The following is a 12389-nucleotide window of genomic DNA, read 5'->3' as shown; positions in this document are numbered from 1 at the left end:
AGAATGATAAGACAAGGAATTTGATAGGCAGTAGTAGTAGAAAAATATGAAGTTTGAACTTTGCTCCTCTGCTTTCAGTGGTTGGCTCAAGTGTACCAGTCACAGGGAATGATGGTTGCAGCAGAGATGTGTTACCGAAAAAGTCTGCAACTGGCATCTCAGCAGGGCCACTGGAGTGGAAAGCTCTCTAGTCTACTAAGGCTTGCTAAGCTTGCCCTGGAAATCTGCATGGTAAGAGAGCCAAGTTAATAAATATGTTGTATATGTGGGGCTACCTTTGAAACCAATTTGGAAACTACAGAAACAAGTGCAGAATTCAGCAGCCAGCTTATTCACCAAGACCAGAAGGTCTGAACATATCACACCAATTGTGGCCTAATTGGCTACCAATTAGTTTACAGGTTCATTTCAAAGTGCTGGTTTTGCATGAAGCAGCTGAGGACCTCAATACCTCAACGGCCTCTTGTCCCCATATGAACCAGCCTGGACCTTCCTGTCTTCATCAGTGGCTCAAATCCATGTGCCTCACCTGAGAAAGGTGCAAAGGATGGCCACACAATAATGACCTTTTTCAGTGTCCCCTCCCCCCTGGTTTCTGGAATTTTTTTCTAGGGAACTATCATAGTCCAGTTTTAGGTGGCAGGCTTAAGACATTTTTATTTACCTAGTAGTTATATTAGTCTCTGCTGTAGTGCTCATCTTTGTCCTTATTGTGTTGCTTAGGAATTTTATATTGCACATCGCTTTAAATCTTCTGGGTTTAAATTGATTTTATCTGTTTGTATTTTATCCTCGTAAGCTGCTTTGATTCTTTAAAAAAAGTAGTAGTAATAACGATATGATAAAATGAACTGATTGCACGTGAACTGAATTTAAAACGTATTATGGTGTTTCTCATCTCACAATTGTGCATAAGATAGTGCTCTAGCTTCCAGCAAAATAGATTACAGGCTATTTCAGGACTATATATGGATTCCTAACATTTGGATAGCTGGAATAATGAAAGTTCAAAATGTGCTTGTCCAACACTTTGGTGACAGCTAGAACAGTAACTCTGGCTTAAGCACTATTTGGAAAAGGCTTCATCTCGTCTGCATAGATTACTATTGCATCTGACAGTATGAAATACTGCTTTTACCCTTTCTTTCATAATTATAAGTGAAATCAAGCAGCTGGGGGAAGTGTTGCTATTTTCGTAATACATTTTCTCTGAAGGTTGATCAGCAGAAATACCCTTATGCAATTTGTATGGATGAACCATTTTGCCCATATATTTTGATTCTGTTTGTGGATTCAAAAGTACTTCATCCAACATGTTGCATTAATTTAATTGAAGCTGGCAAGTGAGTTTTCTAGGAGTTGATCTATCACTGTCCAGGGATTTTTCTGCAATGAGAATGATAAGAGATCATAATCATCATGATTAAGATGCAGGTGAAACTTTCAAAATGATATTTATGCATTACGTCGCACTTCCACTTGTCCAGGATAGTGTTTGAAACTATCAATTGAAAGCTGAAAATGCATTTTTTTTAAAAACCACCTCTAGGAAGATAGATTGGTAGTCCTGGTTGTTCTGTTACATCAGCCGTTCTAGGAAGCCGTTTTATTACATTATAATTCAAAGCTGCAGGTCATAATTATCTGTGTGGTACACGGGTAAGCAATCTGTCATGCAACATTGCAGTTAAAACCACTGACCATTATGACACGATATAAAACATTGTTTTTAAATTTGTTTTTGTTTAAAGGGTAATATTTCAAACGATCACTGGCCATCCCTGGTTCAGGAAGCCACAACAGAAGCTTTGAAGCTTTCCTTCTGTCCGTTGGGTGTTCTGTTGCAGGCACTTCTGCAGTACAACCGCAAAATGGGGTCAAGGTGTGCATTGATCTGTATGTTATGTGTTAACTGTCTATGCATTTTGTCAGCATTTTGGATATAATTAAAATATACCTAATGTAACATGCCCATATGTTCTAATTCAGAAAATGTCCACATGGTAAATTTTATAAAGCAAAACCTTATTAAAATCCTGCTCTTTATAAGGGGGCTAAAGTGTAGGGGGATACCACAGGTTTTCCACTGCAATAAGATACAAAATAGGCGGATGGAAGATTTAAAAAAAACACCCATGATGGTAAAGATCCAGAGAAGCTCTCTATTCATAATATGAAAATGATGCTTGCAATTGTAGATTTTTGTGAAGTTTCCACTGACTTGCTTCCTCAAAAGCAGGAGCTACTAGAGGGAGAGCAAACAACATTTCTGGATGCACATTCAGTTATTTTACTCCAGGAAGGTCCTTGCAGAGCTTATCTGAAGCCCAGGGCTGGAGTCTTGTTCTTGGCATGACAGCGTAAGTCTGGCAAGCCCCTGGCAGGGCATCCTGGCTGGCTTAACGCTCTGAGGCCCGAGGCAAGTGTACCTGGGTCCCCCCACCCCGCATGGACCTGTTCTAGGGGGTGGCAAAGTTCTAGCCCATGGGTCTGATTATCTCATGAGGCTGCTTTCAAAGGAACATGGCTACAAAGGAACAATCAGGACATTAAAGTTCCTGATTGTTCCTTTGTAAGTGGGGATCACTGACAATTGCACTGTGTCCCTTTGCAGGTGTGGTTTGAATTCAAACCATACCACTAAGCAGACTTCAAAGGGGCTCACTGTAGCCACTGGTCAGCTGGGCTCCTCTGCCCGCCTGCCATCGAAGTTCACTCTCAGAGGGCTGTGAAATGAAGGTTTGTATCCAATAAAGTAATTTTCTTGCACAAGGACTTCCAACTGCACCATGGGATGTTCTCTTCCTACATATCTCCCCCAAATCTGTTCTGGAGGTTTCTGCAGCCCTCGGGAGCAGATTGGAGGACGCAGGGAGAGGAGAGGAAGTCCCCTTGTGCAGGTAGAAGTCCTTGTGCTAATAGGCTTGTCCCTAATGAAGTCATCTTAAGGTTCCAGCCCATCAGCAGGATCCAGTTCTCCAGTTCTGGCGTGTAAATTATTTGTTGAATCACAACAAAGCAGCCTGACATAGTGATGATATGTTCCATTGAGTCCATGCTGTAGGAGATTAGTGACATGTAACAGGTTGTTCTAATGGAGTGGTCCACTATTTTCTTTTTGCTCCAACAGTAGGCTTGTTCCCTTCTCTTTTGTTGCAAGTGCCCCAGATTTATGTAAGAACTTGCTGTACAGATATAAATTTTGCTTTTTGAAAGCAAGGTTGAAACCTGAGCCCTTACAATGCTATAGACTCACTCTTGTTTTCTAGTTTTCTCATCTCATTTTGCAACGTTTTCTGTTTCCTTTGTAGGGAAACTCGCCGCATGCTAGAAAGAGTGGTGTATCAACCTGGGTATCCAGAAACTGTCGCATCCGTTGCCCGGTGGTATCTCTTAAGGCACTTGTATGCCAAAGATGATTATGAATTAATAGATGTGAGTAGCACTTACCTTTTGAATGCCTTATCTTAGGAATTAGATAAGGCCACCTGGTTCTCCTAAGTACTAGATACCAGGAGGGCTCGTGGGCTGCTTGCCTTGCTGCATCCCAAGTACGCTGTTGTCAGGAACAAAAGGTCAGGTGTACTGATGCTTTAGCAGAGGGAGTGTGTTCATCTCCCTTTGGTCAGTAGAAAAATTACTATGGGAACATAGCTCTAACATATGTAGAATATACATATTAGGCCTTTGTAGCCTGGGATCAGCCACATGACCTCCTTTGCTTATGACCTATGCTGTAGTCTTGTTGGTGAGCAACAATGTGGAGTGGGAGACCAGCCCACCAGAAGAGTCTCTGAGGAGTACTTGCCTAGAGAGTCAGCATCCAAAGTCGGGTTCAGTCCTAGGGTCAGGGAAACCGCAATCCATGTGCTTAGACGGTCCAGGGGTCAGGGAATCCGATGATCAACGGTCAAGACGAGCAGGAAGCAGCAAGGTAGGGCCAGGAACTACAAGTGCTGTTTCCAGCATCTAACTGCTGGTGGAAGCTCTGTTTATGAAGGCTGAAGCCAGCTGGTTCTCATCAGCACCTTTCCCTCTGTGTCCCTGAAGGCTGATCAGCTGCAGGTGGAGTCACTCTGCCTTTTCCCCCTTGGGGCTGCTGTTCAGCAGGCAAAGCTGACTCCTGGCCCATAACAACCTCTATGGAACGCTGGTCCTTCTTGGTCATTGAAATTAATTAACATAACTAACTTAGGTTCCTTAATTTTAATACACCTACTCTGAGTTGGACTAGCATTGGCTACAATAACTTTAACTTTTAATTCCTCTCCAACCAAGATATATTTCAGCATCAACATTATTATTTCCTCCATTTCTCCTGCAGGCTCTTGTAGCAAATGCCAAAGCTAATGGAGATGTTCGAGCTTTGGAGCTAGACAAGAAACTCTCAGCGGCAGCAGCATCCTAGTGTCATTTTCACTGGGAGATTGACAGATGGAAGCCCATGGCAATAACATCCACTTAGCAATTGTTCTTTAAAAGTCAAGGTTCCTGTTTGTTAAACAATTAGGATCAGTTTTCCAACATATTTTAAAAGGAGTCTGTCATTAAACCAGTTGAAAATCAGTGGAAGTTTGTTTTGTGCTCAACTGAATCTACCTATTGCATGAAAGATTCCATCAGATGCCTATGGACTTGGGAAGCACAGAGTAAAACATTGTTTCCGTCTGATGAAGAGCCTGATAAATATTTCCATGAATTAAGCAAATATGAGCTGAGAAATTACCAAACCCTATACTATATTGCACCAAAGCTTTTGCCAATTTGCATATGTATCAGTATCTCTTTTTTACTATTTAGAGGTGAACCTTAGCGCACCTTCTCAGGCATAGGAAATAATATTAGTTTGGTGGTGTTGATGATTAAATGTGTATAATGTGTTGAAACACATGCAAAATGTTTGTTTGGGAATTTGCAATGCTGCTTCTACAGTTCAGGGCCATTTGATGATTGCAATAAGACATAACTTTGTTTCATTGTTAGCAATTTTCACATGAAATTTAAAATAATGCATTTACTCTGCCTGTTGGCACTGAACTTCTGCGTCAAGGATATCTTTCAGAATGTGATCAGGTACTGGAACAATTTGCAAATATCCATGTCCTAGCATATGTTGCTTGGTTTTGATTTCTGGGACAGAAATCAATTGCCACAAAGGAAAACTCCAGTTTTGTTCCTTAACTTCCTGCATAATAATCTTTTTTGTAAGAAATTGTTATTTGTATAAAATGTTTTTATGAATGGTATGAAACTAGTAGAGACTTCTGGGGCACCAGGGACAAGTCTGTTCCGAGTCTGGTTGCCTAGGAATGTACCCCAAAGTGAGTGGAAACCTTCATCTAAGGCTGAATTTGTTGGGGGGCGTTGAGAATGAAAAAAGATGTTATGTTCATTCTGTGATTCTATTTTCAGATGGCTGGTTTTTTTGTTTGTTCTACAAATGTCAGGTTTCTTTAAAGCATGAAGTCAATGTCTTGAGGATATAATTGGAAGTGAACTGACATGGGGCTGGGGAGAGGGGTTTTTCAGCATCTTGTTTCTCTACTGAAATTCTTCCTACAGCGGCTTCTATCCTCTGTAGAGAAAAAAAATGCAGGTACCTGCACTTTGTTCAGGCAAGACAAGACAGTAGCTGGAAGCTTGCAGCAGAATGATGGTGCACAGGGGAAAGCTTAAGAAATTTCTCCCTCTATGCCAGTCTTCCACTTCATGTTGTAATCTCAGAGGTTGTGTTGGGGTGTGTGTGTGTGTGTGTGTGTGTGTGTGTGGTTTTTTAAAATATATATATATTAGAATTAAGCCTTTGTTTCAAATATTCTGGAGAATTCCATTTTTGACTCAGATGCATCAGATTCTACATGGTTTAGGCCTGTACTGATTGTGGGCTTTTATAATTAATATCAATGTTTTTGCTTATTATTTTACTGAAATCTTCCTATGTGTTGGTTTATACGCCATTACGATGTGATGATAATTGCAGTAAATCTAAACACTTGGGATTTCTCAGTGCCTGAAAGAGTGTTTAATGCCTTGGGAGAGCTGTAATTTTTTTTAATTTCAGAAACTCATTATCTACATTGCCAGGTTTTATAAATGCCAGTTGTGAAAGCCATTTAAGTATTAGAAAGACATACAGAGTGTTGTTATGCCTGGAGCCTACCATTCTGCATCCTGTAAAAATTAAAGAACAAGTAGCAGGAGAACAGAGAAAGTGGCATTTATCTTCGGACTGTAAGGTATGTTGCTAACATTTCCCCTCAAACAGTTGCCAACATTGTTGGAGATAGCAAGGTTAAAGGTAGTCAAAGTTTCCTCCCCCCGCCCCTGCCTCTATTCATTTCTATCACTCATAGATGGGAAGGTAAAATGCCACTATTTCAGAAGTAACTCCCTGAGTAAGTGCCCCATTTTCCCTCCAGTGCAAGAAGACTAGCTTTCTGAAATGTCAGTAAGATCGAGTCTGTAAGCCTACTGCTGCGCCCAGTACTTTTTATTGCTGGATGTTTCAAGAGAAGTAATTATAATTCCTAAACTGCACATTGCGAGACTGAGGAAGAAGAATGTAACTAATTCCCTCACGGCTTTAAATGAAGACAGTGGCTGATACGGAAGAGCTATCCACAGTGCAGTTATGTTTTGTATCTGCTGCTTGGCACTATATTTTCCTTGAAGCAGAATTGTAGCTCAGATACTGCAGAGGGTATCAGGATCTGAAAGAGCAGTGGTGCTTGGAATTTAGTCCTCCCAGGAGCCACCAATCTGTCAGTCCTCAGGCACCGCGGAGCACATGATGACATTGAGGAGAGAGGAAAAAGGGGGCACCTCGACATTCTTGGCTACCACTGCTGTCCTGTATGAAGATAAGGAAATAAAAGGGCCAGCATAGTTCTTGGGAAACTAGTAGGGAAAGGGACATTCATTTCCCAAGTCTTTTGAATGGCCCAGGAAATAAGCAGTTCAAGGTCAAGAAAATGGCGGTGAATTGTATTTGCGATCTCTTAATGCGAGAGAAAGTACAGAAAGTTGGTCAAGGAACAGTAATGAGTTGCACAGCCTTCTTCATTCCAGTTTTGCAACCTTTCAGAATGCTTTTCATCCTTTATGCCATGCTATCTCTGAGAGAGGTCCAGCATTATGCCAATGGATACAACAGGACTTCCCTTTCTCTCCTCCCAACCTGCACCCCCCCATCTACTCCACGGGTCCCCCAACCCTCCAAAGTAGATTTTAGGGGTGTGAGGGGAGGGCAAGAATGAGCCATTCCCTTATACAAGTAGTCTTCCTTAGTCACATACCTGGATATCACTTAGATATCACTTTCTGCCTTTTTTCCTATCCTAATTCTCTGTGCCAAAATAGAAACAGCAAGAAAAAAAAACAAATCTGTAGGTAAAACACTATGTAGGTAAGAATAATCATTTGAATTTTCAAGACTGGTTACTGAAGGCATGAATTTATGGCATCTTCATAAAATTAGGTGGGTTTGAGGGGCAAATTATATGTAGGTGTCTGTTTATATGAATAGCACCTGTACCTGATTTTTAAAAATACACTGCAAAGATTTAGTAGGCCTGTTTATAATTTCTGTCTGAGGCTAGAAAACTGGCTTTTATGGCTTTGATAATTTCAGAATGTAACAATTACTGGTTAATAATCAGTTACCAAAGTAGACCAAGCAATTGCTTATACAACAATTACTGACAGCCCTTATATTTTATTTCTTTCCAAAATATAAATTCTAATGTAGGAATATGATTCAGATGATTTGACTTAAATCTATTATAGACATTGCAACATGAATATACAATACTAATCTCCTAGGGAGACATAAGAAAACAAGCTTGATATAGTAGAATTCTTGAACTTATTTTTTGCAATCTCTTACACACTTTCCCAAGATGGACTAAATGCAAATGTTTTAAGAAGTATGATCAGTCTTCTTGAATTTCAGTTATCTTCCGCCGTATCTTTTTCATGTCTTGTTTGAACTTTTCTTCTTCAAGTTTAAGCTTTGCTGTCTGTATTTGTTTAAGTGCATTGAGCGAGTCACGGATTGACTGAAATCCTGGTAAATAGCAGGCATGGTTAGGGTGACAAAAACTCGTTTTAATAACACTTTTTTCTTTTTATAAACGCTACTGAACAACCCTTTACCTACATACTACCTGTGCTAAAGTTTGCTGAATTAAATCAGTTTCTTCTCTTCCCATGAAAGTGCAATAATAATTACTTTCAAACTCTTTGCTGGAGGATATCACCCTACTTAATTTTTCTTAGGTGCTATGAGCAAAAGTGCAAATTTAGGGGAAGGAGTAGCCAATATGGTTCCCCACCTCAGATGTTTCAGACTCCCTTGGGAGGTTCTGGACTCTCCTTCATTGGAGTTTTAAAAGCAGCAGTTGGATGGTCATCTGTCATGGATGCTTCAGTTCAGATTCCTGCATTTCAGGGGGTAAGACTAGATGACCCTCCCTCCCAACTCTACAATTCTTTGAACTCCCATTAGCCCAGGCCAGCATAGCCAATAGACAGGACTCACTGGTGGGAGGCGGGAGTCCAAAGCATCTGGAAGGCAGCATGCCAGCTACTGCTGTGTTATGTGATACCACACTCTGGAAAACCCCAAACTTTAAGAGAAGGCTTTTTGTGGGGTGTCAGGAGCTGTTAATTGAATAGGAGAGCTTTAACCATTTTCATGCTTGAGCACAGCAGCTGCTTGCACTGGTGTGGAGCCCAGTCGGAATGCTCACTCATGGAAACGTAAGGGACCCACTGCACCCCTCCCCATGGCCGCCCTGGCAGGGTTGTATCACCTGATGTGTGTCGGGGTGGCCCCCAATCAGATTTGAGTCCCACCATACTTACCAACCAGCAGTTGGGCTGCTTGATTCTGGATACATACCCAGTGCTTTGGCCAAAACCTACTTAAATCTGTAATCAATAAAGTTGTGGCCTAGTTCAACCCAGTACCAATGCCCTGGGTCTTATTTATGGTTGGCCCCTCACTGGGTCACAGGCAAACACCTGAGTATGCAAACACAACATCTTACTAGGATGGAACCCAGGGAATTTGCTGTGGGCTTGTTGGTTTTCCTCCATTAACCAGAGGTGAGTTCATCTGATAAGAATTGGTTCTTGAAGTTGTTCCCCAAATGAGCAGGCCCGTAATTACAGGAGAATTCTTGTAACCCTTCCTGGTTATTCACAGAGATGCATTTTTGTGGGCAACCAAGGTTGTTGTTGTTGTTGCTGCTGCTGCTACAGCTACAGCTACAGCTACAGCTACAGCTACAGCTACAGCTACAGCTACAGCTACAGCTACAGCTGCAACTGCCCAATGGCCAATGTGCTCACAGCCATCATGAGATTGTTACTGGAAATAATGATCCACCCACAGATAAGGTCATTTACTACTTGCTTTGTCTCACAGTAAATGTGACGTCTAAAATGCACCTTATAGCCAATGGGTACCCCCTGACTGGTGTGACTTGGGGGGAAAGGACCAGAAATAGTTAGCAGATTTATGTTTCATTATTGTGGATTTCAGTTATTGTCAGAACAATATGCAATGGCTTGATTTTGACATTACTGACAGAAACATCCTTCACCGAGCTATGAGGGCGTTATGAACAGCACACAGAAATACGAAATTTCTGGTGTAGTTTGGTAAGTATACCTGATTAGAGGGTAAGGCGAGGACTTAATAGGTTTCTCTATGCATTTCCTTAAAGAAACCCACCAAAAATCTTACCTGATCTATATTCACTTTGGATTTCCTCCAGCTCATGCCACATCAGTTTTTCAAATCTAGCAATCCTTGCATGAAGCTTATTTTGGTCATTTTTCACTTGGTTCACCTCTGCATTAAATTGCTCTGTTTTATCAGTGCTTTCTATTCTTTTGCAAAGGAAGTAATAACTATCATCCGTTTTCTTTTCCACTGTGTCCTTTTAAAATAAAGATTTATGATAAATCAATATAATTACAGAATTTGGAACCGTTTTTACTGCCTCCCACAAAACTGCATCCGAGTTACCTATTCTTTCCCATAAAGACTATTTATAAATATTTTAAATTTTACAGGATTATGTTTGGGGTGTTGGGGAGGAAATAGTACCTCTGATGAGGGGGACACTGTGCTCCTTCTAGTGTAGCTTGTCCACTCAGTTTCCACCCTGCACTTGACTCTCACCTGTGGCTCCTAGAAGCTGTCAGCATGAGACAGCAGCCACATCCCAGGAATGGCTTTGACTGGTTGGCTAAACCAGGTGAGAGTAGCCGATGGCTCTCAAACCCTTGGTGAGTTAGGGGCTTCCCTTACATGCAAAGACAGGCTCTGGTGGGATTGAGGAGATGAGACCAATATTGAGTCCAACAGTCAAGGAGGCAGTTTCTGCATGTGCTGTAGAGGGAAGTAAGGGGCAGATGGGATTCATCAACCTGGGAAGGTAGCCCATCTAGGACAGGCATAGGCAAACTCTGGTCCTCCAGATGTTTTGGGACTACAATTCTCATCATCCCTGACCACTGGTCCTGTTAACTAGGGATCATGGGAGTTGTAGTCCCAAAACATCTGGAGGGCCAAGTTTGCCTGTGCCTGATCTAGGAGAAGGTAAACCTTGACCCTAAACATCTGCTTTGTGGGATATCTTTGGGAGAAGAAAAGGCTAAGGAGTGAATGCAGTCACTAAGGCGGTTGAATGGCCCCTTGTACGCCTTCTTCCGGCAACACCTGCAGCCAAACCGGTGCCAAATATATCACTCTGCTTTCCTTTGGGCCACATCAGCGAGACTGAAGAGGGTCTTCTTGTCTGGGCAGCCCAGGACCTCCGTACACACTGTCCATGTGCAACCCCGAGGAGACCACTTCGGTGCTGCTAATGCAGCAGTTTGACTTCACCCAGAGGTGCACTCTTGTCTCAAGACAGGTGGATGCCAATAGAGTTCTATCCAACATTATGGCAATAGAATTCTATTCTACATCAGTCTTACTTAGATAAGCTGTAAGCCGCCCAGAGTGGCTGGGGCAACCCAGCCAGGTGGACAGGGTATAAATAAAAAAATTATTTGAGTAGATCCATTTAAGTGAATGGATATAACTTAGCCATATATATGGTACAGTGGTTACTAATGTTGGACACAACACATTTTTATTTCAGTTTTTAATCCTAGTAGGCCAGGGTCTGTCTAATTTTATCATTTTATTTTTTTTACTGCACAAATTTGATAAATTTTTCAGCTGGCTCAGCTCTATGTTAGATAGCTGTGGTTTTTTGTCCTTTTACTGAGAGGAATCTTCCATTTTATTTTCCTCCATTTCTGTTCCACCAATATGCCTTAGAACAAAACAAATAAACAGATAGGCACCTGCCTCAATTATATGGGGAAGTGTCACTTTCAGGCAGTGGCCAAGAACTTGTGTTGGCCTAAGATGAAACAGGGTGGAGTAATAGTTATATAATGTTGTTCTAAGACTGGGGAGGCAGGTCTTTTAATTGCCATTATGCTCCCTGGGACAACCTTGGGACCGCTCACTATCCTACAGCCTAACCTAACTCACAGGGCTCTTGTGGGAATAAAATTGATTTGTGGAGAAAAAGGACATGGAAACAATGTATACCACCTTGAGCCTCTTGCAAGAAAGGTGAGATATAAATGCAAATAAAAAAATTAAAACTGCATCATGGAGCATGTTAAGGACACATTTTGAAATAGCAAGCAGCTATACTTAGACAACGCTCAACCACTTAATGAGCATCTTGCTCATTTATATATTTCTTGTTGCCTTTGCTCAGTTAACAAATAGGAATGTGAAATGTTAATAGTGGTTGCAGCAATCCAAGAAAGTCTTTGAATATCTACTTGGGGCAGCTGAAATGAAAGATCCAGTCATCCTCTCATTGTGGTACTCTAGATATCTCCATTATCCTCTCCCATCAGCCGTGAATTAACTATGGCCAAAGGAATGTTCACTCTGTACTTGTTATTATGGCAATAATGATTATTAAGAGAATGGCCCTCCCAATACCTGCCCTGTTAAAGGAAGGAGACAGTTTCTTCCTTGAAAATTCAAAGCAATCCAGCACTTGATATTTTTGAGGTTGCCAACATTGACCTTGATGTTTTAATATAGGAAATGTGACATTTTAAACTTGCTATGTAATGTCAATAATTTAGGCTTAGCAGTTACTTAGATTTCAGACTCTTGTATATAAGAACTGGATCTCTCACTCCTGTGATGTGACTTAATGAAATGAATCTTTCCAGCTGCATCCAGAATTTTGTGTGAGACATTTAATTCAGATAAACACTGAGAGCCCTAATCCTGGAATAAGGATTTCCTGAAGCTAAACACTCAACTTAAGTGCTTGCATGGAGCCAGGAACTCT

General features: G+C 41.3%; 2 protein-coding genes across 6 annotated transcripts in view; one reads left to right on the top strand and one right to left on the bottom strand.

Annotated features, from left to right (window-relative positions):
• Positions 1–6006, top strand: part of SKIC3 (SKI3 subunit of superkiller complex) — a 44153-nt gene extending 38147 nt beyond the window's left edge. For all 4 annotated transcript variants that reach the window (XM_080972249.1, XM_080972251.1, XM_080972250.1 and 1 more), the window contains exons 38-41: positions 79–231; positions 1752–1882; positions 3312–3435; positions 4325–6006. In XM_080972249.1, coding sequence (XP_080828375.1) covers positions 79–231; positions 1752–1882; positions 3312–3435; positions 4325–4408 — 492 coding nt within the window. In that variant the 3' untranslated portion in view covers positions 4409–6006. The remainder of the gene's footprint in view (positions 1–78; positions 232–1751; positions 1883–3311; positions 3436–4324) is intronic.
• A 1688-nt stretch (positions 6007–7694) lies between these two features.
• FAM81B (family with sequence similarity 81 member B) overlaps positions 7695–12389 on the bottom strand; it is a 30185-nt gene continuing 25490 nt past the window's right edge. For both annotated transcript variants that reach the window (XM_080972993.1, XM_080972994.1), the window contains 2 exons: positions 9752–9947; positions 7695–8065 (listed from right to left, as the gene is read on the bottom strand). In XM_080972993.1, coding sequence (XP_080829119.1) covers positions 7932–8065; positions 9752–9947 — 330 coding nt within the window. In that variant the 3' untranslated portion in view covers positions 7695–7931. The remainder of the gene's footprint in view (positions 8066–9751; positions 9948–12389) is intronic.

Source organism: Podarcis pityusensis, assembly GCF_964106645.2.
Source record: "Podarcis pityusensis genome assembly, chromosome: 11".
Taxonomy (NCBI): domain Eukaryota; kingdom Metazoa; phylum Chordata; class Lepidosauria; order Squamata; family Lacertidae; genus Podarcis; species Podarcis pityusensis.
This window is presented reverse-complemented; position numbering and strand designations above follow the sequence as displayed.